At 33.9% G+C, this 26105-nt stretch overlaps 1 protein-coding gene across 1 annotated transcript in view; it reads left to right on the top strand.

Annotated features, from left to right (window-relative positions):
- Positions 1-24886, top strand: part of LOC123531431 (probable C-mannosyltransferase DPY19L1) — a 37227-nt gene extending 12341 nt beyond the window's left edge. Inside the window, exons 4-21 of the mRNA XM_053518727.1 lie at positions 2031-2168; positions 3025-3145; positions 3410-3503; positions 4454-4511; positions 5203-5294; positions 7657-7729; positions 8349-8453; positions 9293-9379; positions 10288-10344; positions 10993-11073; positions 13045-13146; positions 13724-13795; positions 14676-14774; positions 15818-15937; positions 17043-17217; positions 18163-18262; positions 18842-18967; positions 22305-24886. Coding sequence (XP_053374702.1) covers positions 2031-2168; positions 3025-3145; positions 3410-3503; positions 4454-4511; positions 5203-5294; positions 7657-7729; positions 8349-8453; positions 9293-9379; positions 10288-10344; positions 10993-11073; positions 13045-13146; positions 13724-13795; positions 14676-14774; positions 15818-15937; positions 17043-17217; positions 18163-18262; positions 18842-18967; positions 22305-22461 — 1857 coding nt within the window. The 3' untranslated portion in view covers positions 22462-24886. The remainder of the gene's footprint in view (positions 1-2030; positions 2169-3024; positions 3146-3409; positions 3504-4453; positions 4512-5202; positions 5295-7656; positions 7730-8348; positions 8454-9292; positions 9380-10287; positions 10345-10992; positions 11074-13044; positions 13147-13723; positions 13796-14675; positions 14775-15817; positions 15938-17042; positions 17218-18162; positions 18263-18841; positions 18968-22304) is intronic.
- The last annotated feature ends 1219 nt before the right edge of the window (positions 24887-26105 follow it).

The following is a 26105-nucleotide window of genomic DNA, read 5'->3' as shown; positions in this document are numbered from 1 at the left end:
GAGAGGTAACAATATTATACTGTTTATTTTTTTTTTAATTGTTACTGTCTTTAACATGTCTTATTTACTTACTCTTAACAAATACTCGAATTTGAAACAATATTTACAAATCTGCTTGAAATTAAAATCGAACCAATCTCCTTTTAGGAAGTTTGGCAGATGGATTATTTATCCAAGATATATTTTCTGGAATATAGCTCAGTTATGTTTTTAACACTGCTGGTAAAATTGTATCATTGTAATTATTTACAGTGTTGATTAGCACTTAGGATACAATAATTATGCACTTTAAACTTTTCATACCAGGAACCTTCTGTGAATTATGCAACTTTGTGACATGATCTGCCTGCCTGGCTGTATATACCTAAGCAGCATACAGCTTATTACTGCATAAAAGAAACATATCAAGATAATTCTGAATCAGGTAAATATTTTATGTTTTTTAAAAAAAACTAATGTTTAAATAACCCTTAATTTTTAAAGAAATACACCAATTAAAATAGAATTTCCTGGCATATTATATGATAAATATTAATTATAAATGTGATGAAAAACCCAAGTGCCATTATTATCTTTTGCCAATTTTAGGTAGAGGGATATTATTTTTGGTGTTGTCCTTTCTGTTTCATCTGTCCATCAGATTAATTGAAATGCTTGTAATTGGAAAAATTTATAGCAGCTTTGTCTATAGAATCACTAAACCTCGTGCAATTATTATAAGCTTATTAACACTGCTCAATTATTTATCTTGATTTGGTAAAAAATAGGGATTTTTCCTGTATTAATTGAATAGAAATTTTTCTACAATGTAGATTTTGATGAAACTTCTCACAGTTTTAATAAAGATGTGGCATATCATTTGACATAGATTAAGTTTGTAGAGTTTGTTGTTATGTCAGTAAGTTAGTTCAGTCTTTTGATTTCATATTTCCTAGAGGAAATTTACAATTTTCTGCAAAATTATTCAGAATGTTAGAAAAATATATTTTATTTAATTTAATAGATATATGGTTTGCTGTTACAGATTGTGTGCTGGAAAAATGGCCTTACATCCAAAGGAGTGAAATTTGGAGAGTCATTCGCCATCTACTGAAGCCATCCTGGAATATGAAAAAATAAGACTGCATTGACAGCATCCTGATCCTCCTGTTCAGATATTTTGTGATTTCTTGTGAAGGGTCTTTGATTTTTGCATAAAAATAAAAAATATATTAATATAATTTGATTTTTGCTTACTACTGATTTTTTTTCAAATTTAGCAGGTGCAGCCGATTTCCACTAGTTGCCACCTATTGCCAGCTATTTGGCAGCATTTAGTGGAAAATAGGACTGCCACCATAGTGGCGTTTTGGTGAAATTTTGTCCACTTACTGCCACCTATTGGGGATTGGTGGAAATAAGTGGCATTAAGTGGCAAACAAATTTTCCACCATCATGGTGGCATAATGGTGTAAAACTGTCTAAATACTCCACTTATTGCCACCTAAAGGTGTACACAAGTGGAAAAAGGTGGGATTTAGTGGAAAACAGGTTTGCCACTGTCCTGTTCATTTTTTCACCATTTTGGTGGCATTTTAGGTGGCATTTTAGTGGAAAATTGTCTAAATACTCCACCATTGAAAAGGGTGGCATTATAGTGGCAAATCTAGGGACGGGTAACCAAAAATATTGTGTATAAGGAAGTAAACCACACTATTAAGTTCCAGGGATATAAACTAGCTATTTTTATTTAGGGGCCCAGACTGTCTAAAATAAATGTTTAACATTAGGTATATGGGCATTTTCTCAAACAATTTAGGGGCCCAGCCCAAAATCCAGGGGCCATGGGCTACTGGGCCCCTGCTAATTTATATCCCTGTATTAACATGTATTTTCACTCACTTATACTTTTTTCAGTGTCATATATACATTCTATGCCAAATGTGTTCAGTTTTGTTGTCAGTGAACTTGTTGAATAATTTCACCCCTGCCATACTTTTCAGAGATATATTTTTAATGTGTTTTAGAGTGATATTTTTGTTGTGTTTCAGGGTTTATACTATTCATACTACAAAACAATGATTGAATCGCCAACATTTATTGACGGTTTATACCAGATTATGAATGACAACATCACAGAATACCCCCTCACTATAAACACCCTGAAGAGATTTAATCTGTACCCAGAGGTGAGCAACTTTTTACTATACTTTAAGATATATGTTTTAAGAATGATTGACTTATTTTGGAAATCAGAACATTTTCTTAAACTACAGTCTGCTTTAACCCTTATCATGCTGGATACAATTAATTCTGGCTTTGCGACCAGTGTAGATCATGATCAGCCTGCACATTTGTGCAGTCTTATAATGATCTGCACTGTTCGCCATTTAGTCAGTTTCTTTTTGGTAAGCATCCCTTTTAACAGTTAATGGTACTGTCCAAATTGAAAGATGGACAAGTTTATTATAGAAATTTAGCAGGGTAAGTGTTATGGGCATTTCTGACAGTTGTTACTGTGTGGCCTTTTGCACTGTGGCTGGTCCATTAGATACAGATTCTCCTTTGCATTGAATAGAAGGCTGAATATTTTTCAGACGGGCTTGGACAGAAACAAACTAGTAATGAACACGTTTTAGGTGGTAAAAAGTGAACAGGTCAATTTTATCTAAATGAAAGAAAATGCAATGAAAAAGAGATGCCTGTATATAAGTAAAACAATGGAAAGTTAAGAAAATGCTGCTTTGGGTAGTGTTGTATGAAAGATTACAATTATAATAATGAAATTCTTATGAATGTTCAAGTATATTTAAGCATCCCATTAGAAACATGAGTTAATGATGATTTCTCTGAACCGAACACCTAAGAATGTAAATAGTGCAGACAGATAGCAGAGTTAGCACCCCTGGCAGAATTGAATCTAAATTGGAGAAATACCTAAATATCTGAAAAATCATGGGATAGCCATGATTTTTATGGTTTCTTTCAGATGTAAATGATATAAGCAACTAATACAGTATATAGAGCAGAAATTGTATACTTCAGGTAGCATTAGCCATTGGGTACAGAGCGTATGAAGGTATTAATGCAGCATTGAAAAGGCCCACCAAGATGTGTTGGCGAGTGAACCGTGGAGAAGGTCTTAGTCCAGTACAAAGTTGTGAAGGTCAGTCTAAAATAGTACTGGAAATGTCTGTCAGGTTTTAACTTGGTGTTTGATCTGCCTCACCCGTAACAGGGTTTGTGGTGAATTGTGACTTCATTTTGCACGATCCATATATAAATTACACATCACTTAATATGTCTCCAGAGTGGTAGTAGTATCTTTACCAATTCTTTCATTAACATATCATATTATTGTGTTTAAATTGTAGAAATTGTTTTCTCTATGGAGTCTTTTGTTACTAATTGTTGGATAATATGTATTTAGGTTTGGGTGAGCCGTCGTATTTCTACGTGGAGCATGTGTTCATTCTGAATGGCATAATGATGTCCATGTTTTTCCTGTTTGGTACTTATCTAAGGTAAGATTGGCACTCACTATGGTATTGAAGTGGGGGAACTTTTTTGTGGAAAATAAATCTTACACTGTACTGGAGACATGATATCACTAACATATTTATCAGTATTTTGCTACAGAACTTCCTTAGCTAATCTACGATTTCACCACAGGAGAGCAGTTTTCTTAATTAGTGAAATTATTTTTGAAATCAAGATATTGAATATGGGAGGAGGTAAGGGATTGGGGTTCAAATTTTGTAGACAGGCAATTCACCACTTTTAGGCAACAGGTCAGTCTTAAATATTATTAGAAGTACGATTTCATATGTTTCAGTTGAAAAAGAGAGATTCGTAAATAAATGTATTCAATTTGAAGCTTATTCTTAGAGTAAATTTTAGATAGTTGAATGGTTTGCAGTATGTTTAATACTTATGAGGGGACTTCTTTAAACAATTCGTTAAACAGTTGAACTTCATTCAACATTAGCAAACTCACTTCTCTGCACAAATTAGTTAGAAGTAGAAAAATAAATTTGTAAATGTTTTCACTTTAAACTTGTTTTTAGGGATTGAATTTTGCTGTTTTAATTTTGAATATGTATGCTGGGAAGGAATGCAGGCCATATTTTCACTTTGAACATCTCTATTGGGATGGAATATTGTCCATGTTTTAATTTTGAACATGTTGGATAGGATTAGAAGTAGGCTGTGTATTAACCCTTACCACGCTGGACACGATTGGTTCTGCCTTTGCGGCCATTGTAGATCACTATCAGCCTGCACATCTGTACAGTCTGATCATGATCTGTACTGTTCGCTCTTCAGTCAGTATCTTTTTGGTAAGCACCCCTTTTAACAGTTAATGGTGCTGTCCAAATTAAAAGATGGACAAGTTCATTATAGAAATATAGCAGGGTAAGGGTTAATTTTGAACATGTATGGTGGGATTGAATGTTGGTTGTTTGTGTTACAGTGGGAGCATGTTTGGAGGGATACTAACTGTGGCATCATTTTTCTTTAATCACGGAGAGGTACGATTTTACACTTACTTTGTTCTTTGTTTGTGTTTGTATTTATTTAGTGGAAAATGTTAACTTTATAGAATACACACAGTCATGTCCTTAACCCTGAGAAAAAGGTAAATAAGAAGTCATTTTCAGAACAATTCAAAGAAAATGTATTGCTTTAGGTGTTTGTTTGTTTTTAACATCAATATATGTGTTCTGGTACAGTAAGTATGGTCTAAATTGACATTTTTTTGGAAAGAGAAAAATTATTATTTGCCTTGTAGTTAAATGATGTAGAATATAAACAAGAAACTGTTTATAGTACTAATAACATGAGATCTATTATCACACATTTTTACATCCAAATATTGATTAAACAAGTTTTGAAAGAAGCACTGAGCTTGTTATATATAGGTATATAAGAATGAGCTTGTCTGACGGTTGGTCCGTCCTTTGGTTTTCATGGTTTCCGGACGAAAGATAAGAACTAGGTCAGGTGAGCCATTTAGGGCCATCATGGCTCTCTTGTTGAATAAAGGGAATAAAAGGATTGAGTTACCTGCTGCCTGTCTGCTTTCCTCATTTTAATTTGGGGATTGTAATAGTATAAACTAATGGAGAAAACAAAAGAAAAAATGACCTTGTCGTCTTTGATTTGAAGCCTCTCTTTTAAAAGTCCAATTATCTAAAATTGTAATAATGATATATTTTGCAGGCCACAAGAGTACAGTGGACACCACCTTTGAGAGAAAGTTTTGCTTATCCATTCATTGTTGGTCAGATGTTTTTAGTCACCCATCTTCTCAGGTATTTAGTAGTTGATGTAAAATAATTTCCTTTACTGTCAGTAGGGGCCTCCGTGGCAGCTGGCTTATGAAAAGTTGATGGTTCTACCATGGTGTCTGCTTGAGCTGGAAACAGTGCCCGCAAGGGCATCTTAGGCTTTCTGCCACCATCAAAACCTGGAATAATGTCATATGTTGGTGAAACAAAACAGTCATTTTGAATGATGTGCAAATTCTCAAGTTGTAGAAGATACTATTTTAGGCTGTATGCCACAATTAGTATTTCAGTAATCCCAATCAGTGTGCATGCCCTTTTTGTAAAGTGACTAGGTTTCCACAAGTGACCTACAGTTTTCCCACAGATTAGAGTTTGAATATAAATGTCATTAGTCAGTACATGTACTTTGCACAGGATTCTAACCTACAGCCTCCACACTTGAAATCTTGTGCTGTTGTCAGTTTTGAAGTTCGGACCAATTTGGATAATTTGGACAGAAAAATGTCATAGAAGGAGAAAGTTTACCTATATTTCATTTAGCATTACAGACAGTTCCAGCTTTTCCTTCTCAGATATTTGTCCATTTCTGTTTGTCATCTTATAAAAGAGAACATTAAAATTAAGACAGGGTACAGAAAAAATCTGTATCAGATGCATTTGTAATACAATTATAGACAGTTTGGAACCAAAAAGAAGTTATACAGTACATAAATGACTGAAGTAATTTATTAAATCAATTTGTTTTAACCACACAAGAGTATGAAATACAGAACATTATATTGAATATATATTGTTCTCTTTGCTACTGCAGAATCAGGGGTGTAAAAGTTTTTTTCACCACTTGCCTTGTAGGACTAGTAGCCAGTATAATCAACTTACCTGTAATAAACTTGCCCCAATAAAATTTCTTTCATCTGCCCACCTGCTGGTTCTCTGTGGATACCAAATGTGACATGGTACGAGATATAAAGCGGTGAATATGATAACATCAAAGCTGATAAAATACCTTCATGTCCAGACTGGCTTATGTGTACTTATTATAAAGATTATGACTAATAAACTGACAAGAGAATCAGAGTCTTGTTGTAACCATCAATCTTATGTGCACATGTTAATCATGATCGTTGTATGACTGAATTTTAAAGCATCTACTGACTTGAATGTTATTATCTTTTCTCATGGGGTAGTAAATTTCAGAACATATTTAGAAGAATTTCGGAAAGGCTATGTCACAAAAAGCACTCGCCCTGTTTGTAGAATATACAGAATGTTTCACTTGTCCTAGCCCAACTTTAACTCGCCTTTGTGACTGGGCGAGTGGAATTTTACACTCCAGTGAATACTGTGAGAGCATTTAATTCTGCGGGCATGAAAGTTTGTGGTTTTGGCCTTAACAGTTATTTTGTGGGGATACAAAATAACGGATTTAAACTTTTCAAGATCATATAGAGTGTAAATTTCTCTAATTAGTTGGGATTTTACCTTGTGGATTGACTGAAGCATGGAATCCACACACAAAAACAGTCCTCAGGGGTGTGGAAATCCCAATCTTTTTCACTTATTGAACAAATAAGACTTAAAAATCTACTTGTCTGCAGTGAAAACTTACTTGCCTGGATTTTCAACATTAAGCATGCAAATAATTCTTTATTTTGGACAATAATCTACAGGTACTAACAAAAGCAAACATAATAAAGTTTAATACTGTAGCTGTTTCAAAAAACAAGCTTCCGACACTTTTGCTTGTGTTCGTCCGAGAGGCAGGCCAACATTTAACAGAAATGCCTAAAAGACTGCCCATCATGCCATGCGAAGCCATGTGAGGAAACATGAAACTTTCTGACTGTTAGAAAACATGAAACTTTCTGACACATACTAGCGAGCTCTTTGTGCTTTGATGGTTGACTTCCATTTTTGTTGGCAGACGAAGTTGTAACAACAAATTTGTCCAAAACTTTGTGATAATTGTTTATGTTTCCAGTTTCTATTCGCCGAGTTATCATGTGCAAAATCACACGAGACCGTGACAGGGAATCAATCAGAACGCAGAAAAAGAGATGCTTAATTTAGATGCAGTATGGTTTTCCCAAAACTGCAGAAATTGAGAGGCCCTCGGTGGGTAAAACATCTGTTTCATACGTCAAATTCGTTTATAAACTCCATAAACTTGAAGCAATGTTCACTGTTTCTAAATTGATCTTTCTTTTTTTCATTTCAAACCAGAAAGTTTGTGCTTGTCCGCGGACAAACGGAATGCGAAAACGCACTTGTCCGCCATCAAAAAGTCCCAAGTCGGACATAGGAATTCCACACCCCTGGTCCTCCATGAGCATTAATGATTCTGCACTATCTCATTGTTCATTCACATTCTTTTCTCTTTTTGCAGGACACCAATACCAACATTTAGACACAGTTTACCCATTGCCATAGCAACCATTTTGTTCATGTTACCATGGCAGGTAAAGATTACTTTTCTTTCATATATGGAGGAAATAAGGAAAGAGGTTCTTAGACTAAAATATGACAAAAACTGATTCGCTATGTTAATTTTTTATCATAAATATGCAGGGTTTTACAATTATTAGACATTGCATCTTTCTTAATATTTTTACTGTTGATTTTTTTAAGATATTGCAAACTGGAAATATTGGCCTTAAGATCAAATGATATTTTCAGATAGCCTCTTCAAGTAAGTTTTAAAAAATACAGAAAACTAGAGTTTATTTGAAGTCCGTAATAGAATATAAAACTTTTAAATTATTATGTTGGTGTTATACGCATGCAACTGGTGAATTTGGGAGTGGTTCAAAACAACAACTTTAAGCTCTTTCATCAGGATCCAAGGTTATAAAACTGAGTTAGGAAACCAGTCTCAAAACTGCAATTTGATTGGCTGATTCTTAGCCTGCTTTTGAAAATGACCAATCACACAGTTGCATTTTGTGACTGGTCTCCAAACTAGAGTTTTATCAAATGAAACTACTTATGACAACTACAAGATATGTCGGTATATCCATATTTTACCACTGGTTTTCAGGAATATATTTATCATTCAGTCCAAATTGTTCTCTCTTTCAGTTTGCACAATTTGCTTTGTTAACAGAAATGATTGCCGTATTTGCCACATATGTTTTAGGCTATATTGGATCTCGTAAAATGAAAGTGTTTCTTCTAGGGATAGGGGTATGTATTTATGCTTTTTTAAACTGTTTAACATCAGTGATTCAAATGTACTTGCTAGCTTAACAAAAGTTAAACATCTTGAAATCGGCCTCCATGGCCAAGATATGGTGGAACAATTGCCTTTTTTCATTAAAATTATTATGTGAAAATGTCGTCTAGCTGGTTTGCTGAAAATTGGCGACTTTTCCCAGGCCAGTGCTATACATTATGTCCAGAAGGGGCACCTGGGATCTTTCTTTATGAAGAAATGCAGGAAAGTCTCCATTTTACCAGAATTATGGCAGTGTGACTTGAAACCGTTCAAAATAAGTGATGTTTTAAGAAAATAAATTATGTCAAGCAAATAACCTCTCCAACAGTTACATGTTTTTGATAGATATTTTTATTATAATATATACCGCTTATTTGATTTTGTAAACTAGTATATAAAAAGATTGTATACAATTATTGCCATTTAATGAGGTCATTGAAGTCTCATATGAAACAACCATAAAAAGCAGCAACTGTTTATTATGAACTCCTTCATCTCCAAAAGAGTTATAAAGTTCAAAGTTTTGCAGAGGTTATGTTTTATGACATTGCTGCTAATATGTACCCTATCAAAGTAGATGATGATAATTTTCTCACAAGTCAGTATTTGTTTTCGGATCTACCCTGTAGATTTTATAGTATTTTAGCATTGCCGGTATATCATTCATCTTGCAACTGAGTCTAAACTAATGAAAATAACTATAAATATAGATTTAAAAATGATAGATTTTATAATGAATATATATCTTATTCACAGGGATTTTAGAAATGAATTTTTTCATTGTTGTTATTTCAATTATATATTTCAGGGTGGTTTTGTAATAAGCTATATCCTGCTGTTTGGCAATAAGATGTTGCTGACGTCTTTCTTTTTCTCTGGTCTTCTAACCATCACAGTAAGTATTTTCTGTAATGGTTTTTCTCCAGACTTTCTAACATGTACTTGTTTTAACATAACAAAAGCATTAACCTCCCCAACACAAGGTATTCTGTGACAGTTATATTGCTGTTACAGCAGTGTTAGAAATGTGGATAGGCCACACATGCCCCTAGAAGTTGGAAATCAGCATTGCAAATCAGTGCTTAGTAACTTAAATTTCAGGCTTATGATAAATGCTCTAAATCATTAAATGAGCTGCGCCATGAGACAACCAGCATAGTGGGTTTGCGGTCAGCATGGATCCAGACCAGCCTGCGCATCTGCGCAGTCAGGTCAGGATCCATGCTGTTCGCTAACGGTTTCTCTAATTACAATAGGCTTTGAAAGCGTGCATCATGGATCCTGACCAGACTTCGCAGATCTACTCCAGGTACCCACTATGTTGGTTTTCTCATGGCGCAGCTCAAAATCTTATTTTAGTGGAAATTTTTTAGCCTGTGCTTTGACCTACGATCTCAAGACTTGTTGTGTGGGTACCTGGACTAGATACCTACTAAGACTAAAATTCTTAGCTATACATCCACTGACAAATATGCAATTCAGGCAGCATCCATCGTTTTTAACAATAGCCATTGTTTTCTTATATTTGAAGCTACTGTCATATGTGCAGTTCTGTAACAAAAACTTTTCTTTTAACAAGCTCTCAATGGGCGTATTTTAAGACTAGGGCACCCATGTTACAGTTAATAGTACTGTCCAAATTTAAAGATGGACAAGTTCATTCTAGAAATTTAGCAGGGTAAGGGTTAAGTAGAAATCATAAACGATAGCTACTATGTAAATTTTATAAATTGAAAACTTACTGAGAATAAAGAATAGGTTACAATGTACATGTACAAACTAAAATGATATTTTACCTTTCAGGGTATTGTATTGATAGAACCAGTCCTAGAAACACTTAGGATACGCCCTTTGATATGGGTAAGATTGATTCTGTCACATTTCTGTATTATACACAAATTTCGTTGTTTTGAAAATGTTTGATTCCGAGGCTGATTGGTCTTGGACTAGACGTTTAGGGGAAGCCATTTATTGAAAAATTTGTTAAATAACATTCAAAGAAATATATTTATAGTTTGTCTTTGAAAATTATATCAGCACCTTGTTTACCTTTGGCTAATTGATCACTCTTCACAGAGCTGTATAGAGAGAAGCAGATTTTAAACTGTGAAAGTGTTTTCTAAATTTTGGAACTATAGGACTAAAGTGAGAAGTTTTGAAAAAAATGAGAGAAATGCATTCTGAGCAATTGGGAGAGGCTCCTTATGCAGAACACTTTATGATGGGGAAAAAACTTGATTCACCATAAAGATATATCTCTTTATATCATATATAGTACAGAATTAGTAAAGATGAAGAAAGAAGTTAACAATTAGATGACTCTTTATTGATTATGTCTTTGTTCTTTTTTTCTGGAGTATTATCAAGTATGATTTACCTGTTTGTATAAAAAGTACAATATTTTAGATGTGTTTGCAGAAACTCTATTGAAATGCATAGACAATTAAATCTGTAAGAAAAATAGGGTTAAATCATTGAAAAAATGCAATGTTTTTTTATTTATTTTAGATAAGTCAGGGAGCTATGTTAGGTGTTGGAACTGTAGGATTTAAATTTGTCATTGCCAAACTATTCAATATAGAGGATGATGTAAGTACACTAAACAGTCTTCTTTTATAATATTCATATGTAACATTGTTTGTTTTTTTTTGTCACTTTAAAAAAGAAGGAAGTCAAGTATAGTATATTCTGCAATATTCAACAGTTGACAAGCAGACTTCTGATAGAAAATAATGACATATATTCTAACATGGCTTGATTTGCCTGTCATTTAGATATAGGAGGAAGTTGAGAATAGTATATTCTGAGATAAACAATGGTTAACAAGCGGACAGGTGATAGAAAATAATGATGCTAGTTATGACGTCAGAAGTCCACTTTATGTCATGGTTCGATACTACTCTGATGAATAAAATTCATTGCAATATTTATCACATTTTAATAGCAAGTTAGCCTGAAAATGAACTAGGCAATCTTATGGTTTATGATCTGATTACCACTTGTATCATTTAGAAACGTGTACTTGGATAGGTTCCATTCTTGTGCATTCTAGTCTCTGAACAGTGGTTACTGTAGATCAGGCAGTAAACATGGAATTCCTTTACATGTATTATTAACTTTGATAACAAGTGAATGATCATTTTAAAATTCATTTAACCTTAGCCATGAAACTGTTTCCAGGATACCTAACTGAAAAATTTCTTCAGGGTAAGGAATCATGGAGACTTCTGTCAAATTCATCCTAAAGATTCAAACTCAGAATCTGCTGATTGGGAATATTTAATTCTCAAAAGCACTATATGGCTTTGGGTTGAAAGGAAATTTCATACTTACATAAACTTCTGTATGAAATAGCTTCATGTATTTGTTCAGTTCAGTATTAAACATACTGGAATTTTTTGTTTCATTCACCAAATCCGTAAACTTTGTGAATTGTTTCTCATCTTAGAAAGTCACCATATGCATGGTACACAATCACTTGGTCTATGATGTCACGCCGTAGGTATCGCGCTTAACATTTTTTGTCAACAAGGCGTTGATTCAAGAAGAAAAATTTGTCTTAAGTATTTTGTTACGTGGTCTATGACATCGCCGTAGGTATGGCGCTAAGCATTTTTTGTCAACAAGGCATTGGTTCAAGAAGAAAAATTTGTTACGAATTTTTGTAAAATGTCTTTTTTATGTTTATTTGAATGCGTACATCCGATCTTCAGATGGCTGTTTTGGTTTGGTACTTTTTGTCGCAAAACAGCTGCTGATTGATTATTTTTCACAGTAAAGGCGTTATTTTCAGGTAAAACCAAGGATAAAAAGGTATGCTATTGTGGCAAGTTCTTGAAAATAAATGATATTGCAACAAGCTGAAAAAGTATACTATAGTGGCTACTTCTAAAAGATAAATGCTATCGCAACAAGCTGAAGCACATGCGACGGCAGCTTGAGAGGCTTGAGCCTGATTTTCAGGATAATCACAGGCTTTGAAGCATAATAAAATGGTAATAAAATGCTGTGTGATTGGATGTACACATTGATATAAGGACTTGCAACATACAAAAGACATTTTACAAAAATTTGTGACAAAATACTTATTATGAATTTTTCTTCTAGAATCGATGCTTTGTTGACAAAAAATGCTTGGTGTGATACCTACGGCGTGACATCATAGACCACGTGGTTGTGCACCGTGATATGACCTATAATTGTGTCGGTGTGATGTTAAGCCCAACCAAACAGCAAATTCCTGATGTTGGAAGAACTAGATACATGTTTACATCAATTTACTCTATACTTCAATACCTATCTATCATAAAAACTTGTCTGATGTTATGTAACATTATCTATTTGAGAAATGAGAAATCCAACATAGTGCATTTCAAAGCCTATTGCAATTAGAGAAACTGTTAGCGAACAGCATGGATCCTGACCAGACTGCGCGGATGCGCAGGCTGGTCTGGATCCATGCTGGTCGCAAATGCACTATGTTGGTTTTCTCATGGTGCGGCTCATTTGTTCTGTACACATTCTTAAACAACAATTGATTTGTTTGCTTTCCTTTTTCAGGCACATATAGGAGATATCTTCCGGAGTAAATTTTCTGATTTTAAAAACTTCCACACGATGTTATATACATGTGCAGCAGAGTTTGATTTTATGGAAGCAGAGGTAAGGGAGAGGGAGTTTAGAAGATAACACATATTGATATTTGGAATTATTCTTAAGTATATTGGGTTTATTTTATACAATGCAGTATATCTGTCAGTGTTTTTACTAGTTTTCTGTGAATTATTTCAAGGGTTTCTGTGAATGGTTATAAGATGTGTCTTGGAATAATTTTAATGGTACTTTGCCCTGATTTGGTCAGTATAAAATGTTTTCATATATTTGTAACTGCTCTTTTTCAACTAGAAATATTTGAATGGAATTTTTTTCACCTTATTATGGAAAAGAAAGTAGGAAAGAGGATAGTAACAAGGATTGCAAGTGAAAGAAATTATGTCATTACTCAGGAGTTGAAAATGATAAATATGTCTATATGTGTTTGAAACAGTTTGGCTTTTGTGTAGTGCTGTTTTATCAACAGATGAAAGTTCTAAAAATATCTCTCACAGTTTTAAGAAGCTTTTATGAATATCTCTCGCAGTAAAAGAAAGTTCTCTAAATATCTCTCAGGACAAGTGAAAAACTGCTTTAAATATCTCTCACTTACAGCTAATGAAAATTCTCTTAATATCTCTCACAGACTCCTGGTAGAATCCTGAAGACAATGTTAGCTCCAGCAGTTCTTGTAGTTTTAGTAACAGTCACCTACTTTGTAAGTATTTCTTTGTTTGTATCTGTCTAAGTTTATTTCTTGTCCGCACCAAATTGCAGAAGATGTTCCAGTTCCAGAAGCTTCCTGCTTCTTTAGCATGCCCATACTTACCTAAATGTTAGTAATCTTAGTTTTTGGAAGAGGAGATTCGAACTTTTAACCCCTAGCTTCATAGTCTTCTATGTTACCACCGAACGATTACATCTTACATCTACTAGTCTCAAATCTCAAGCATTTGATTGGTTAACACCTTGACACCTAGTCCAGAAGACCATTGAGCTTTACATTCCTGCAGACTCATTGTCCATCAACATTTTTCTTGAAATGACATCAGTTTCGATCACACTTGGAACCACTCTGTAGTGGTAACAATAAAAAAATCAAAGCCCTGAAGTATTGGCTAAAGGTGTTGATCAGTGCACAGCTTTGAACAACATTTATTTACAAGACCAAGTTTAACACAATTTTGTATAGGCCACAGTTGTGACTCAGTATTTATGAGACTTGGTCAGAATGTTTGTCTTGATGATCTCTAGGTCGAGTTTTAATCTGGGTCATTTAGGGTCAAAAGCAAGGTCACATGGTGAAATCAAAGGAAAAGTTTGCAAACACTCTAAAGGCTACAGTTGTGACTCAATCTTTATGAAACTTGGTCAGAATGTTTGTCTTGATGATCTCTAGGTTAAATTTGAAACTGGCTCATGTGGGGTAATAAACTAGGTCAGTAGGCCAGATCAACTCTGGTGAGTGATATGTAGGGCCATCATGGCCCTCTTGTATAATATATTCTACGGTTAATTAAATTGGTAAAATTTCTTTTTTTATGTGGAGTGCAATTTTTACATATTTTTATCATTACAATGTATATATATTTTTACAGTTGCTGAAATCAGAATATACTTCCTGGTTGAATACAAGTGATGAACCAGAGCAGATACTCAATACAGACATTCCAAATAGAAGTAAACCTAATGCTGAGGTAAAATACATATTGTATGCCATTGATATAATACCAGCTTTAAATGGCTGTCATGACACAATCTGCGACTTAATGTTTACTGCTTAAGATAGTTCTGCACATTTGATTAACCAGAACTGACAGCATTATGTCATTTGTCCAGATAACTTAGAATAAAGCCTGGACTCAGCATATGAAAATGAAAATCATTTTTTGGAATTAATGGCAGTGTTGATTTACAAAATTTGAGAAGTTTCATTAAAATATACATTGTAGAAAAATTTATGTTTGCGAAAATGTTGTATAAATAGTAATTTTCCCATAGACTCCCATTATGAAAAGTTGATTGAGGTCCAGATATTTCAAATCAGTCTAGCAAAATTTCAAAAACACGACCCTATATTTTTTAATTGCTGAATTTTCTAAGCATGTTCTGAAATTTTGAAAAAATCAGGGTTTAATAAAATTATATATTACTGGCAAACTTTTGATCAAAATGTGCAGAACTACCTTGTTTAATGTAGGTTTATTACATATTTTGGCAGTAAAAGAGGTCTAATAACCAATCCAATGTTCCTGGAATTCTGTATTACTGTAGTACTGCATTGTACACCATTAATGACTGATAACTTCTTCACATGAAGTGGAGGACTTGTTACTCCCAGTATAATATCTTCTGTCAAATATATAAAAGAGCATTTACCAGGCTTTTGACCTCTTTATTTTTGGTCTTGATCTGCGCCTTACAAAACCCAGGAAGCTTTAGACTTTAACATGCTAGCATCTAGACAGTAGCTAGGCGCTTGTTTAGCACCATTGCTGGTATATCCTTGAAAGACAATTTACTTGCAATCATATAATATGACTTTTAATTAAACCTATAAATACACAAAGTTGGTTTTACAGTTTAATAGTATTATCCAGAGAGCTTGTAGTATCATTATTGTGTATTACTTATGTCACTCATAACAGATTAATGAAAAATGAAAATAAGAACAGTTTAGTTTACAAACACAGTAAGGTAAAAAAAATTATTGAGTTTGTTTTCACATTGTCTCTTTCAGATTGTTTATCATTTATTCCAACTGATAGCTTTTACACTAATGGCAGTGATCATTATGAGATTAAAACTATTCTGGACACCCCATTTGTGCCTTATGACTTCATTGCTAGCTTCTAGACAGGTAAGTTTGTACGCACTATACTTGCCTCTTCCTTTTAATACCAAAACTGTGTAAAGAATGGTATCTTTTAAGTAAATACTTAAATTAGTTAGTAGGTGTTCTTAGCATGAATGGGAAAAGCATTATACACATATAAATGGTCTCTACAGTCTCCAAATCTACAATTCCTGTGATGAGACTGTAAGAATCTGTCACTGGTTGTTTGGGAATATTCAGCTGTAGGGTAACTGTAAAGTTGGTAATAAGTTTATGTAGCTGACTTTGAACTCTGTTGGTAGGTCAGTGGTTCAATCCATTTGGCTATCAGAGTCTGAATAAATGCTCATTTAAAGTTGAAATATAAGAATCTTTTACTGGTTGAAGGTGCAGATGGAAAAATCTGGCTCAGGGGTATCTGTTTAGGCAGTAACGAGGCTCTGCTAAGTTACTGCAAACAGTTGCCCAAGAGCCAGACATTTCAATCTGCACCTTCAACTAATGATAGATTCTTTTTCTTGCATGCCATCTTCTTTAATTAGTAAAACAAATGTTTTTCTTTTGAGCACTATATTCTTATAGTAGCATATGATTTTAAGCATTCATTTATAAATTGCAGTACGTAAGTCATCTTACACCCCAGGGTGTAAGACGAGCTTTTCTAGCACGGGCAAAAACACGGGAAATCCTGTCTGGCATGCAAGAAAGTCACAATATTGACTACATGGTGTCTATATAACTTAAAGTTCCAGACTATTAAATTTATGTTAAAAAAGGATTAAAAGCAGATGTCCAAACAGATGTTAATATGTAATTACATTATTAGAAAAACAGTGTTTCTAATATTGCACTTGAGCATGTATAGAGCTGTAAAGGGAGGAAAATTAAAAACAATGGATTCAATAATATTTTTAGCTACGTTAATCAGTATTCAAACCCTTGTCAAATATATAAGAGAACAGCTGTCAAGAATAGGAAATAAACAGTCTATATACTTGTATATGTATGGACAAAATAAAAGCTGTGGCAGCCTTATTATAAACAAAAACATTATGGGCCTTTTAAGCTTTGCAATACAAAAAGAGAAACTAAGTTATATAAATCATGTTGTTTTTTTTTACTATTACAGATTTTTGGTTGGCTAGGAAACAGGGAGAAACATTATGCAATACTGACTGTGTTACTGGCATGTATGAGTTACCAGGGAATTGCAAACCTGCAGCATCAGTGGAGCATTCTCGGTGAATTCAGTAATATGCCATTAGAAGAACTTGTTGAATGGACTAAAGCAAATACACCAAAAAGTAAGACGGCCCTTTGTGTTTACAAAAGATAATTATATAACTTAAAGCTGGCTAGAAAGATTAATAGGAATCAAATGAAAGTGCTTATTTTTCATTGCAAGTCTGTTAACGTAAGATATATATGATATCAGCTTTATACAGCACCCTTTCTTGGTACACATGTTTAAGGGTGCTTTACATACAGTGGTGTCAGACCCTCAGAGTGCCAAATTCATCCTGTACCAGTTCAAACACAGAGCAATCTGACCAGAGGGTAGAGCAGAAGGAATAGAGAAAGAGAGAGAAATTTAGAAGTGCCTGTTCTAGAATTTGATCTCGGACCTCATGCTCCATGTTCACAAAACATTTTTCTGTGAACTGAGTTTGAGGTTGAAATTTTAGTAGTAAATTCTACCACAAAATCTAAGATTAAATTCCAATTGAGACTGACCATTAGCACTGAATAGTCACTTGAAAGTAGTCATTAACTTAACATTTAATTTTAAACATGCAATTTAGATATAAGGGACAAAAAAGATTTATTATCAGACTCAGTTGAGACTGAAATTGTTTTGTGAACATTGGGATGGGGAAACACAACTATGCTGATAAGCAGTTTCTAGTGCACCTACACACTGACTCAGTATTTGGTTTCAGGAGAATGCATCATGATCTCTATGGGATCTGACTGGTTGACTTTAGTTTTAAGAGACCTTAAATAATAAAACGAGACATTAACAATTTGTTGTTTACTGTTTTTTTAGCTCACCTTTGCACAAAGGTGTAAAACTTAGGTGAGACTTGGGACCAATAAGGCCCTCTTGTTTTCAGATTTCTACAAAGATTGTTAGAACAAATTTTTTCCATATCACAAAAAAAAACATATTTAGCCCATATGACTTTAACATGAAATACAACCACACACCAGAGCATTGGTAACTATTGTTTTATTTATGAACATTTCAGATGCAGTGTTTGCAGGTCCCATGCCCACAATGGCTACAGTAAAATTGTGCACAGGTCGACCAATTGTAAACCATCCACACTATGAAGATGCAGGTTTAAGGTATAAAACTGTAAAAATGATATTGTCCTTCTGATGATGCCCAGTCAGAGAGACTGCAATATTACTTAGGTCTTATTATTTACATGCTATGTTGAAAATGATAAAATATTTCTTAAAGAGGTATGCAGAGTTAACCATCTTTCCGTTAGATATATTGCTGTAATGCTTAGACACACTACCCTGATGGTAAAATATGCTTCCTGCTATGATAGTCATTCTTAATGCTAAGAAGTGCATCCATAATGCTAAGACATCTTTCCATAATGCTAAGATATCCATCTATAATGCTGAAGTATTCTACTTATTGCTAAGAAATCTATCCATAATGACAAGATATCCATCCAGAATGTTAAGATATCTTTCTGTAATGCTAAGCTTTTCATCCCTAATGCCTAAGATATCCATCTGTATGCTAAGATATACAACCTTTATGCTAAAAAGGTGTGTCTGTAATGCTTAGAAATTCATTTGTACTACTAAGATATTGATACGTAATGCTAGGATGTTCATCCTAAATGTTAAGATATCCATCCTTAATGCTAAGATATCAGTGCCTAATGTTAAATGTTATATATACAGAGAGAGGACAAAGAAAGTATACACAATGTACAGTCGTAAACCTTTAAGTGAAATAAAGAAGAATTTACAAGCTCTTCAAGCAGACTATGCTATACTGGAGGACTCTTGGTGTGTTCGGAGATCAAGGTGAGATTTTTCATTTTGTCATGTACAGTTATATAAATAGGAAAAGTGTTATAGTGGCACCCCTGTTGAAAAAGGCCAGCCATTTGGACTTAAAAGATATGTTTGTCTTGTTCGCATTTAATTTCCAAATCCTGTCTTTTATTACCATGCGACAGGGAGGAATGTGATCAGTAACCATTTGAATCTGGTGGTTAACAAACTGGCCACATTAGCACAATTCCCATTGGGATTCAGACCTTCAACCTCCCAAGGCAGATGTTTTGCTGACTTTGCTAAGGTGTATATTTCAAGACTCAACAGAAATCACACAGGCCATGATCTAACAGAAAACACACAGGCCATGACTTAACAGAAAACACACAGACCATGACTTAAAAGAAAACACACAGGCCATGACTTAACAGAAATCACACAAACCATGATCTAACAGAAAACACACAGGCCATGACTTAACAGAAAACACAAAGGCCATGACTTAAAAGAAAACACACAGGCCATGACTTAACAGAAAACACAAAGGCCATGACTTAAAAGAAAATACACAAGCCATGACTTAACAGAAAACACAAAGGCCATGACTTAAAAGAAAATACACAGGCCATGACTGAACAGAAAACACACATGTAATGACTTAACAGAAAACATGCAGGCCATGACTTAAAAGAAAATACACAGGCCATGACTTAACAGAAAGTACCCAGGCCATGACTTAAAAGAAAATACACAGGCCATGACTTAACAGAAAACACACAGGAAATGACTTAACAGAAAACACACAGGTAATGACTTAACAGAAAACACACAGGTAATGACTTAACAGAAAACACATAGGTCATGACTTAACAGAAAACACACAGGCCATGACTTAACAGAAAATACACAGGCCATGACTGAACAGAAAACACACAGTCCAAGACTTAACAGAAAACACACAGGTAATGACTTAACAGAAAACACGGAGTAATGACTTAACAGAAAACACACAGGCCATGACTTAACAGAAAATACAGAGGCCATGACTTAACAGAAAACACACAGTCCAAGACTTAACAGAAAACACACAGACCATGACTTAACAGAAAACACACCGGTCATGACTTAAAAGAAAATTCACAGGCCATGACTTAAAAGAAAACACACAGGCCATGACTTAACAGAAAACAAACAGGCCATGACTTAACAGAAAATACACAGGCCATGACTGAACATAAAACACACAGTCCAAGACTTAAAAGAAAACACACACATAATGACTTAACAGAAAACACACAAGCCATGACTGAACAGAAAACACACAGGCCATGACTAAACAGAAAACACACAGGCCATGACTGAACAGAAAACACACAGGCCATGACTGAACAGAAAACACACAGTCCAAGACTTAACAGAAAACACACAGGCCATGATTTAACAGAAGCACAAGGCAATGGCTGAACAGAAGTCACACAAGTCATGTCTTAAAAGAAATCACATAGACCATAACTTATAATATAGGTTTACTGTGTTTGTTTTCAGAGCTGTATTACAGTTGCTGAGAAGTTATGTTTGACTTCAGATTATTTGTGCACCTGAGGTCTTCCTTCGTAATGACTTAACAGAAAACACAGGCCATGACTTAACAGAAAACACACAGGCTATGACTTAACAGAAAATACACAGGCCATGACTGAACAGAAAACACACAGTCCAAGACTTAACAGAAAACACACAGGTAATGACTTAACAGAAAACACAGGCCATGACTTAACAGAAAACACACAGGCCATGACTTAACAGAAAACACACAGGTAATGACTTAACAGAAAACACACAGGCCATGACTTAAAAGAAAACACACAGGCCATGACTGAACAGAAATAACACAGGCCATGACTTAACAGAAAACACACAGGCCATGACTGAACAGAAAACACACAGGCCAAGACTTAACAGAAGAAACAGGGAATGACTTAACAGAAAGCACACAGGCCATGACTGAACAGAAATAACACAGGCCATGACTTAACAGAAAACACAGGCCAAGACTTAACAGAAAACACACAGGCCATGACTGAACAGAAAACACACAGACCATGACTTAACAGAAAACACACAGGTAATGACTTAACAGAAAACACACAGGCCATGACTTAAAAGAAAACACACAGGCCATGACTGAACAGAAATAACACAGGCCATGACTTAACAGAAAACACACAGGCCATGACTGAACAGAAAACACACAGGCCAAGACTTAACAGAAGAAACAGGGAATGACTTAACAGAAAACACACAGGCCATGACTGAACAGAAAACACACTGGCCATGACTGAACAGAAAACACACAGGCCAAGAATTAACAGAAAACACACAGGTAATGGCTTAACAGAAAACACACAAGCCATGACTTAAAAGAAAACACACAGGCCATGACTTAACAGAAATAACACAGGCCATGACTGAACAGAAAACACACAGGCCATGACTGAACAGAAAACACACAGGCCAAGACTTAACAGAAAAAAACAGGTAATGACTTAACAGAAAACACACAGGCCATGACTGAACAGAAAACACACAGGCCATGACTGAACAGAAAACACACAGGCCAAGACTTAACAGAAAACACACAGGTAATGACTTAACAGAAAACACACAGGCCATGACTTAAAAGAAAACACACAGGCCATGACTGAACAGAAAACACACTGGCCATGACTTAACAGAAAACACACAGGCCATGACCTAACAGAAAACACACAGGCCATGATTTAACAGAAGCACAAGGCAATGGCTGAACAGAAGTCACACAAGTCATGTCTTAAAAGAAATCACATAGACCATAACTTATAATATAGGTATACTGTGTTTGTTTTCAGAGCTGTATTACAGTTGCTGAGAAGTTATGTTTGACTTCAGATTATTTGTGCGCCTGAGGTTTTCCTTCATGGTGAAGCTGAAAAAGTCACTATTTTACTAAAAATGTGTTGGACTCAGCAAAATGAATAGTGTGCACCAAAACTTTGTCAGTTTTAGTCAAGCAAGTACTTAATGTTTCCCTCTATGGAAGATACCTACTGTAAAACACCAATTATGAGCTAAATGCTTCAGTTATCCAGGGTTTTGAGAGATGCAAGCATGGAATTTATATGGATAAAAGACTGGGACTTCATGAATTGATCAAATCAGTCCTAGTGCTTGAGTCATTTAGGCAAAGTGAGTCCATGATTAATGAGAACACTGGTAGGTTCATAGCTGAATTACAGTAAACTTAACAACATATTAAATCAAAACCTGAAGATAAACAGAAAAATGTTTTATTCTTAACACAATATTAGTATTTCAATATTTCCAGACAAGGGTGTAGTATGGCGGAGATCTGGGATATAGAAGATGAAGAGAATCGAGGGGAGACAACTCCAGCTTGTACAAAACTGAAAGAAAGCCCCGGACCTTACTTCAAGACAGTGTTCAAGAATAATGTGTATCAAGTACTTAAAGTGTTAAAATAGTATATCATATTGCTGATTAAGTTTTTTTACTGACATAAGTTTGCAGATTAATTTTTTCGCAAGACTTTACCTATATTTTAATCAGGGTTTGATTATTTTGCCACCTGAGAAACAATTTCTATTATTTATACATTAAAAACAGTTCAAATCATAAAAAAGCACTATCAAACAATTTTTTTTTCATTATTGATGACTTTCATGGAATCTAATGATAAACTGAATTAGAAGTTTTTGTTTGATATTACCATACGTATCCAGTTTTAAGGTGATAAGAATACAATAAGTTTTTTTTTATCTATTTAATATGTTAGATAAGAATGTTAGGTACGAAACTATTTATTGTTGTTAAAATACTTGAAAGGAACTTGTTTATTGAAGAGCCCATTTTCTTTCCATGATTACATTATTGTTTCATTACTTGAACTTTATTTTTGTGTCTGCACTTTATTGAAATTTTAAGTCAAAATTTGAAGTATTTGTGTTCAGATAATGTATTCATTATTTTCAAATTAGTTGTTACTTAGATTGTGTAAAAATGGTTATATAAAATGTACAAAATTACTCCATTTTTCTTCAACTTCAGACGCTGGAGTTACCTTTCCTCTTGAAGTGAATTCCTCATAACTGCATTTTTCTTCAACTATAGACAGTGGAATAACCTTTTCTTCTTAAAGGGACATTCCTCATAACTCCATATTTCTGGATGGTTTGGAACCTTTCCTCTGAAAGGGACATTCTTCTAGATTTTGGTCAAAATTATATGAAATCAAAATAGTACTTTTTTACTAATTTCTATAGTGATATGCAGAGTTTAGTGTTTATTTATTTTAAAAAAATCTTATCCAATATAAAATAATTTGATAAAATATTGATAAAACCTTATACTGTGCTAGTCATACAGTAAAAAGTACTGGAAAATTTCAGGAATTTAACTATACTATATTTTAAAGCGTTCTGTCAAAATTTAGACAAAAGGGGTGAGAGCAAAAGAGTTTTATGTGCATGTGAATAAAGAAGCAGATTGGCCTCTTTAACATTCACTCCCTGTAATTTTTTTATTTTTTTTAAAAAATGTAAAATTGATTTTTGATGTTTTACTGTAAAGTAATCATTAATTGTATAATTCCTGATTTAATAATTGTATCAATACATGCATGTAACTTTAAAACCAACAAGCAGGAAAAATTTCTCTTCATTTTATTGTGAAAAATTATAATTCCACGAATTTATATGCAGAAGAAATGGCCATTTAGCTTGAAACCACTAAATTTTATGACAACGCCATTAAATGATTTTGAGGTATATAAGTTTCAATCTTGTTTTGAAATGTTTGATATTGTGATGAACAGTGGAGGCATGTCCCTGTAACAGAATTCAAGTACAGTAGAGTGCATATCCCTGTAACAGACATCATGTACAGTAGAGTGCATGTACCTGTAACAGACATCATGTGCAGTAGAGTGCATGTCCCTGTAACAGACATCATGTACAGTAGAGTGCATTTCCCTGTAACAGAATTCATGTACAGTAGAGTGCATGTCCCTGTAACAGAATTCATGTACAGTAGAGTGCATGTCCCTTTAACAGAATTCATGTACAGTAGAGTGCATGTCCCTTTAACAGAATTCATGTACAGTAGAGTGCATGTCCCTTTAACAGACATCATGTACAGTAGAGTGCCTGTCACTTTAACAGACATGTACAGTAGAGTGCATGTCCCTGTAACAGACATCATGTACAGTAGAGTGCATGTCCCTGTAACAGACATCATGTACAGTAGAGTGCATGTATCACTGGGAAGAGATTACTTATTGTTTGTGAAGCACGGTAGTCAGCTGTAGTTGTAACCTTATCATGACAACTATTTACCTATGGTATTAACACTTTTTTTTATATTTATTACTTTTGTTACAATTTTGCTAGGTGTGTTTGCCATTGCTTTAAAAGAAGCTAGTCCCACCAGAAATGTGCTTTAATTTTGAATCTCCATTCAGTTTAAATATTTTTCATTGATATTCTTATTTTCTCTTTCATTTCCTCGTTAGTGTTAATTCATATTTAAGACCAAGTTTTAAAAATGTTTATGTTGTATGATTGTTACGGGAATTCAGTTCTGGATTGTTATGGTAAATTCCACTGAGAAAATGAAATTGAAGAAATAACATTTGAAGTTACATTTCGCTACACCTTATTTTTTTTTGTTTGGAAGTTATAGCTGTAGTGTTACCTTTAGAGAACAAGAATGTAGTTATATATTATGATACTTGTTGCATATTGAATTCAAACATATTGTCAAGAATTAGGAAGTGCTAAAAGTTTGTGTAGGCTACAAGCTAATATTTCATTATATATGTCTGGATGTAGAAAAAAGGAAATAAACAAAAAGAAAAGTCATTTAATAAAACAAAAAGTGTGAATAACTGTATTAACTTGTTAATTAGTTGTGCAGATTTACTTGTATACATGTACAGTTTATACAGTTGAAAGATGTATACTTGTTGGATCATATCTCCTTTTTTAGCAGGATTTGTTTTGGTGTTTGGGGTATAATTAGTGGGTTAATGTGTGCCAAGACTATCATTAATTTTGTTGATGATTTTGTAGTTTAATTTCTCAAATTAATTCAATGTTCCATTTTTATATTTTGTTAATTTCATTGTTCCACTGTTATATTTTGTTGTTTTCTTGTGTGCATATCATTTCTCATATAAGCATAATTACTTGATGTGTTCATAACTCTGGTTGCTAATCTCACTTTGCTCAAATTTCATTTTAGCTCTTCCAAAATTTGTACCAGTCAGAAATTAAACTGTGCCAGTCAGAAATATTCACTTTTCCAGCCAGAAATGTTCACAGTTCCAGTCAGACATATTCACAGTCCCAGTCATAAATATTCACAGTTCCAGTCAGAAATATTCTCAGTCTTTTACAGTTCCAGTCAGAAATATTCTCAGTACCTATTCTGTTGTGTAAACTGTTGTGTTTTTTTTAAATATATTTAAGATTTCAAATGAATGAAATAAATCATTTAGAGATTTCAAATGAAAGTAATACTTCAGTAAGAGGTTTGAAATGAATGAAATAAATCATTTAGAGATTTCAGATGAATGTAAGAAATCAGAGATTCCAAATGAATGTAATAGATCAGTTAGAGGTTTCAAATGAGTGTAATAAATTAGTAATAGAATTCAAATGAATGTTAAATAAATCAGTAACAGATTTCAAGTGAGAGTAATAAGTCTGAAATATTTCGCATAAAAAAGAAAGGCAAAGCGCCCAAAAATCAATGAAATAAAATGTTAAATTACTGTTAATATCATGTCAGTATTGATCATTTTAGTATCAAAGAAATCTCATGAAAGAATAAATCTGAGAAAGATTTCACATGTAATAATAAATCTCATATTTCATTCAGAGCTGACTGCAGATGCTAAGTGTTTTATATACTTTATTACAGGTTAACTTGTTGGTCTTCCTATAAAAAAGAAAAAGTCAAATTGGCATGTACTTATTTTTGTTTTAACATATTATGGTCTTCCAAATAAAAAGAAATGGATAGTTATGTTAATTATTTGTATGATTTTAGGGGTCGGTTTTACATTAGATCTACACGTTGCTGTTTAATTCAGTTGTGGGTAGTGTTT

The sequence above is a fragment of the Mercenaria mercenaria genome, chromosome 11 (assembly GCF_021730395.1).
Source record: "Mercenaria mercenaria strain notata chromosome 11, MADL_Memer_1, whole genome shotgun sequence".
NCBI lineage: Eukaryota > Metazoa > Mollusca > Bivalvia > Venerida > Veneridae > Mercenaria > Mercenaria mercenaria.
This window is presented reverse-complemented; position numbering and strand designations above follow the sequence as displayed.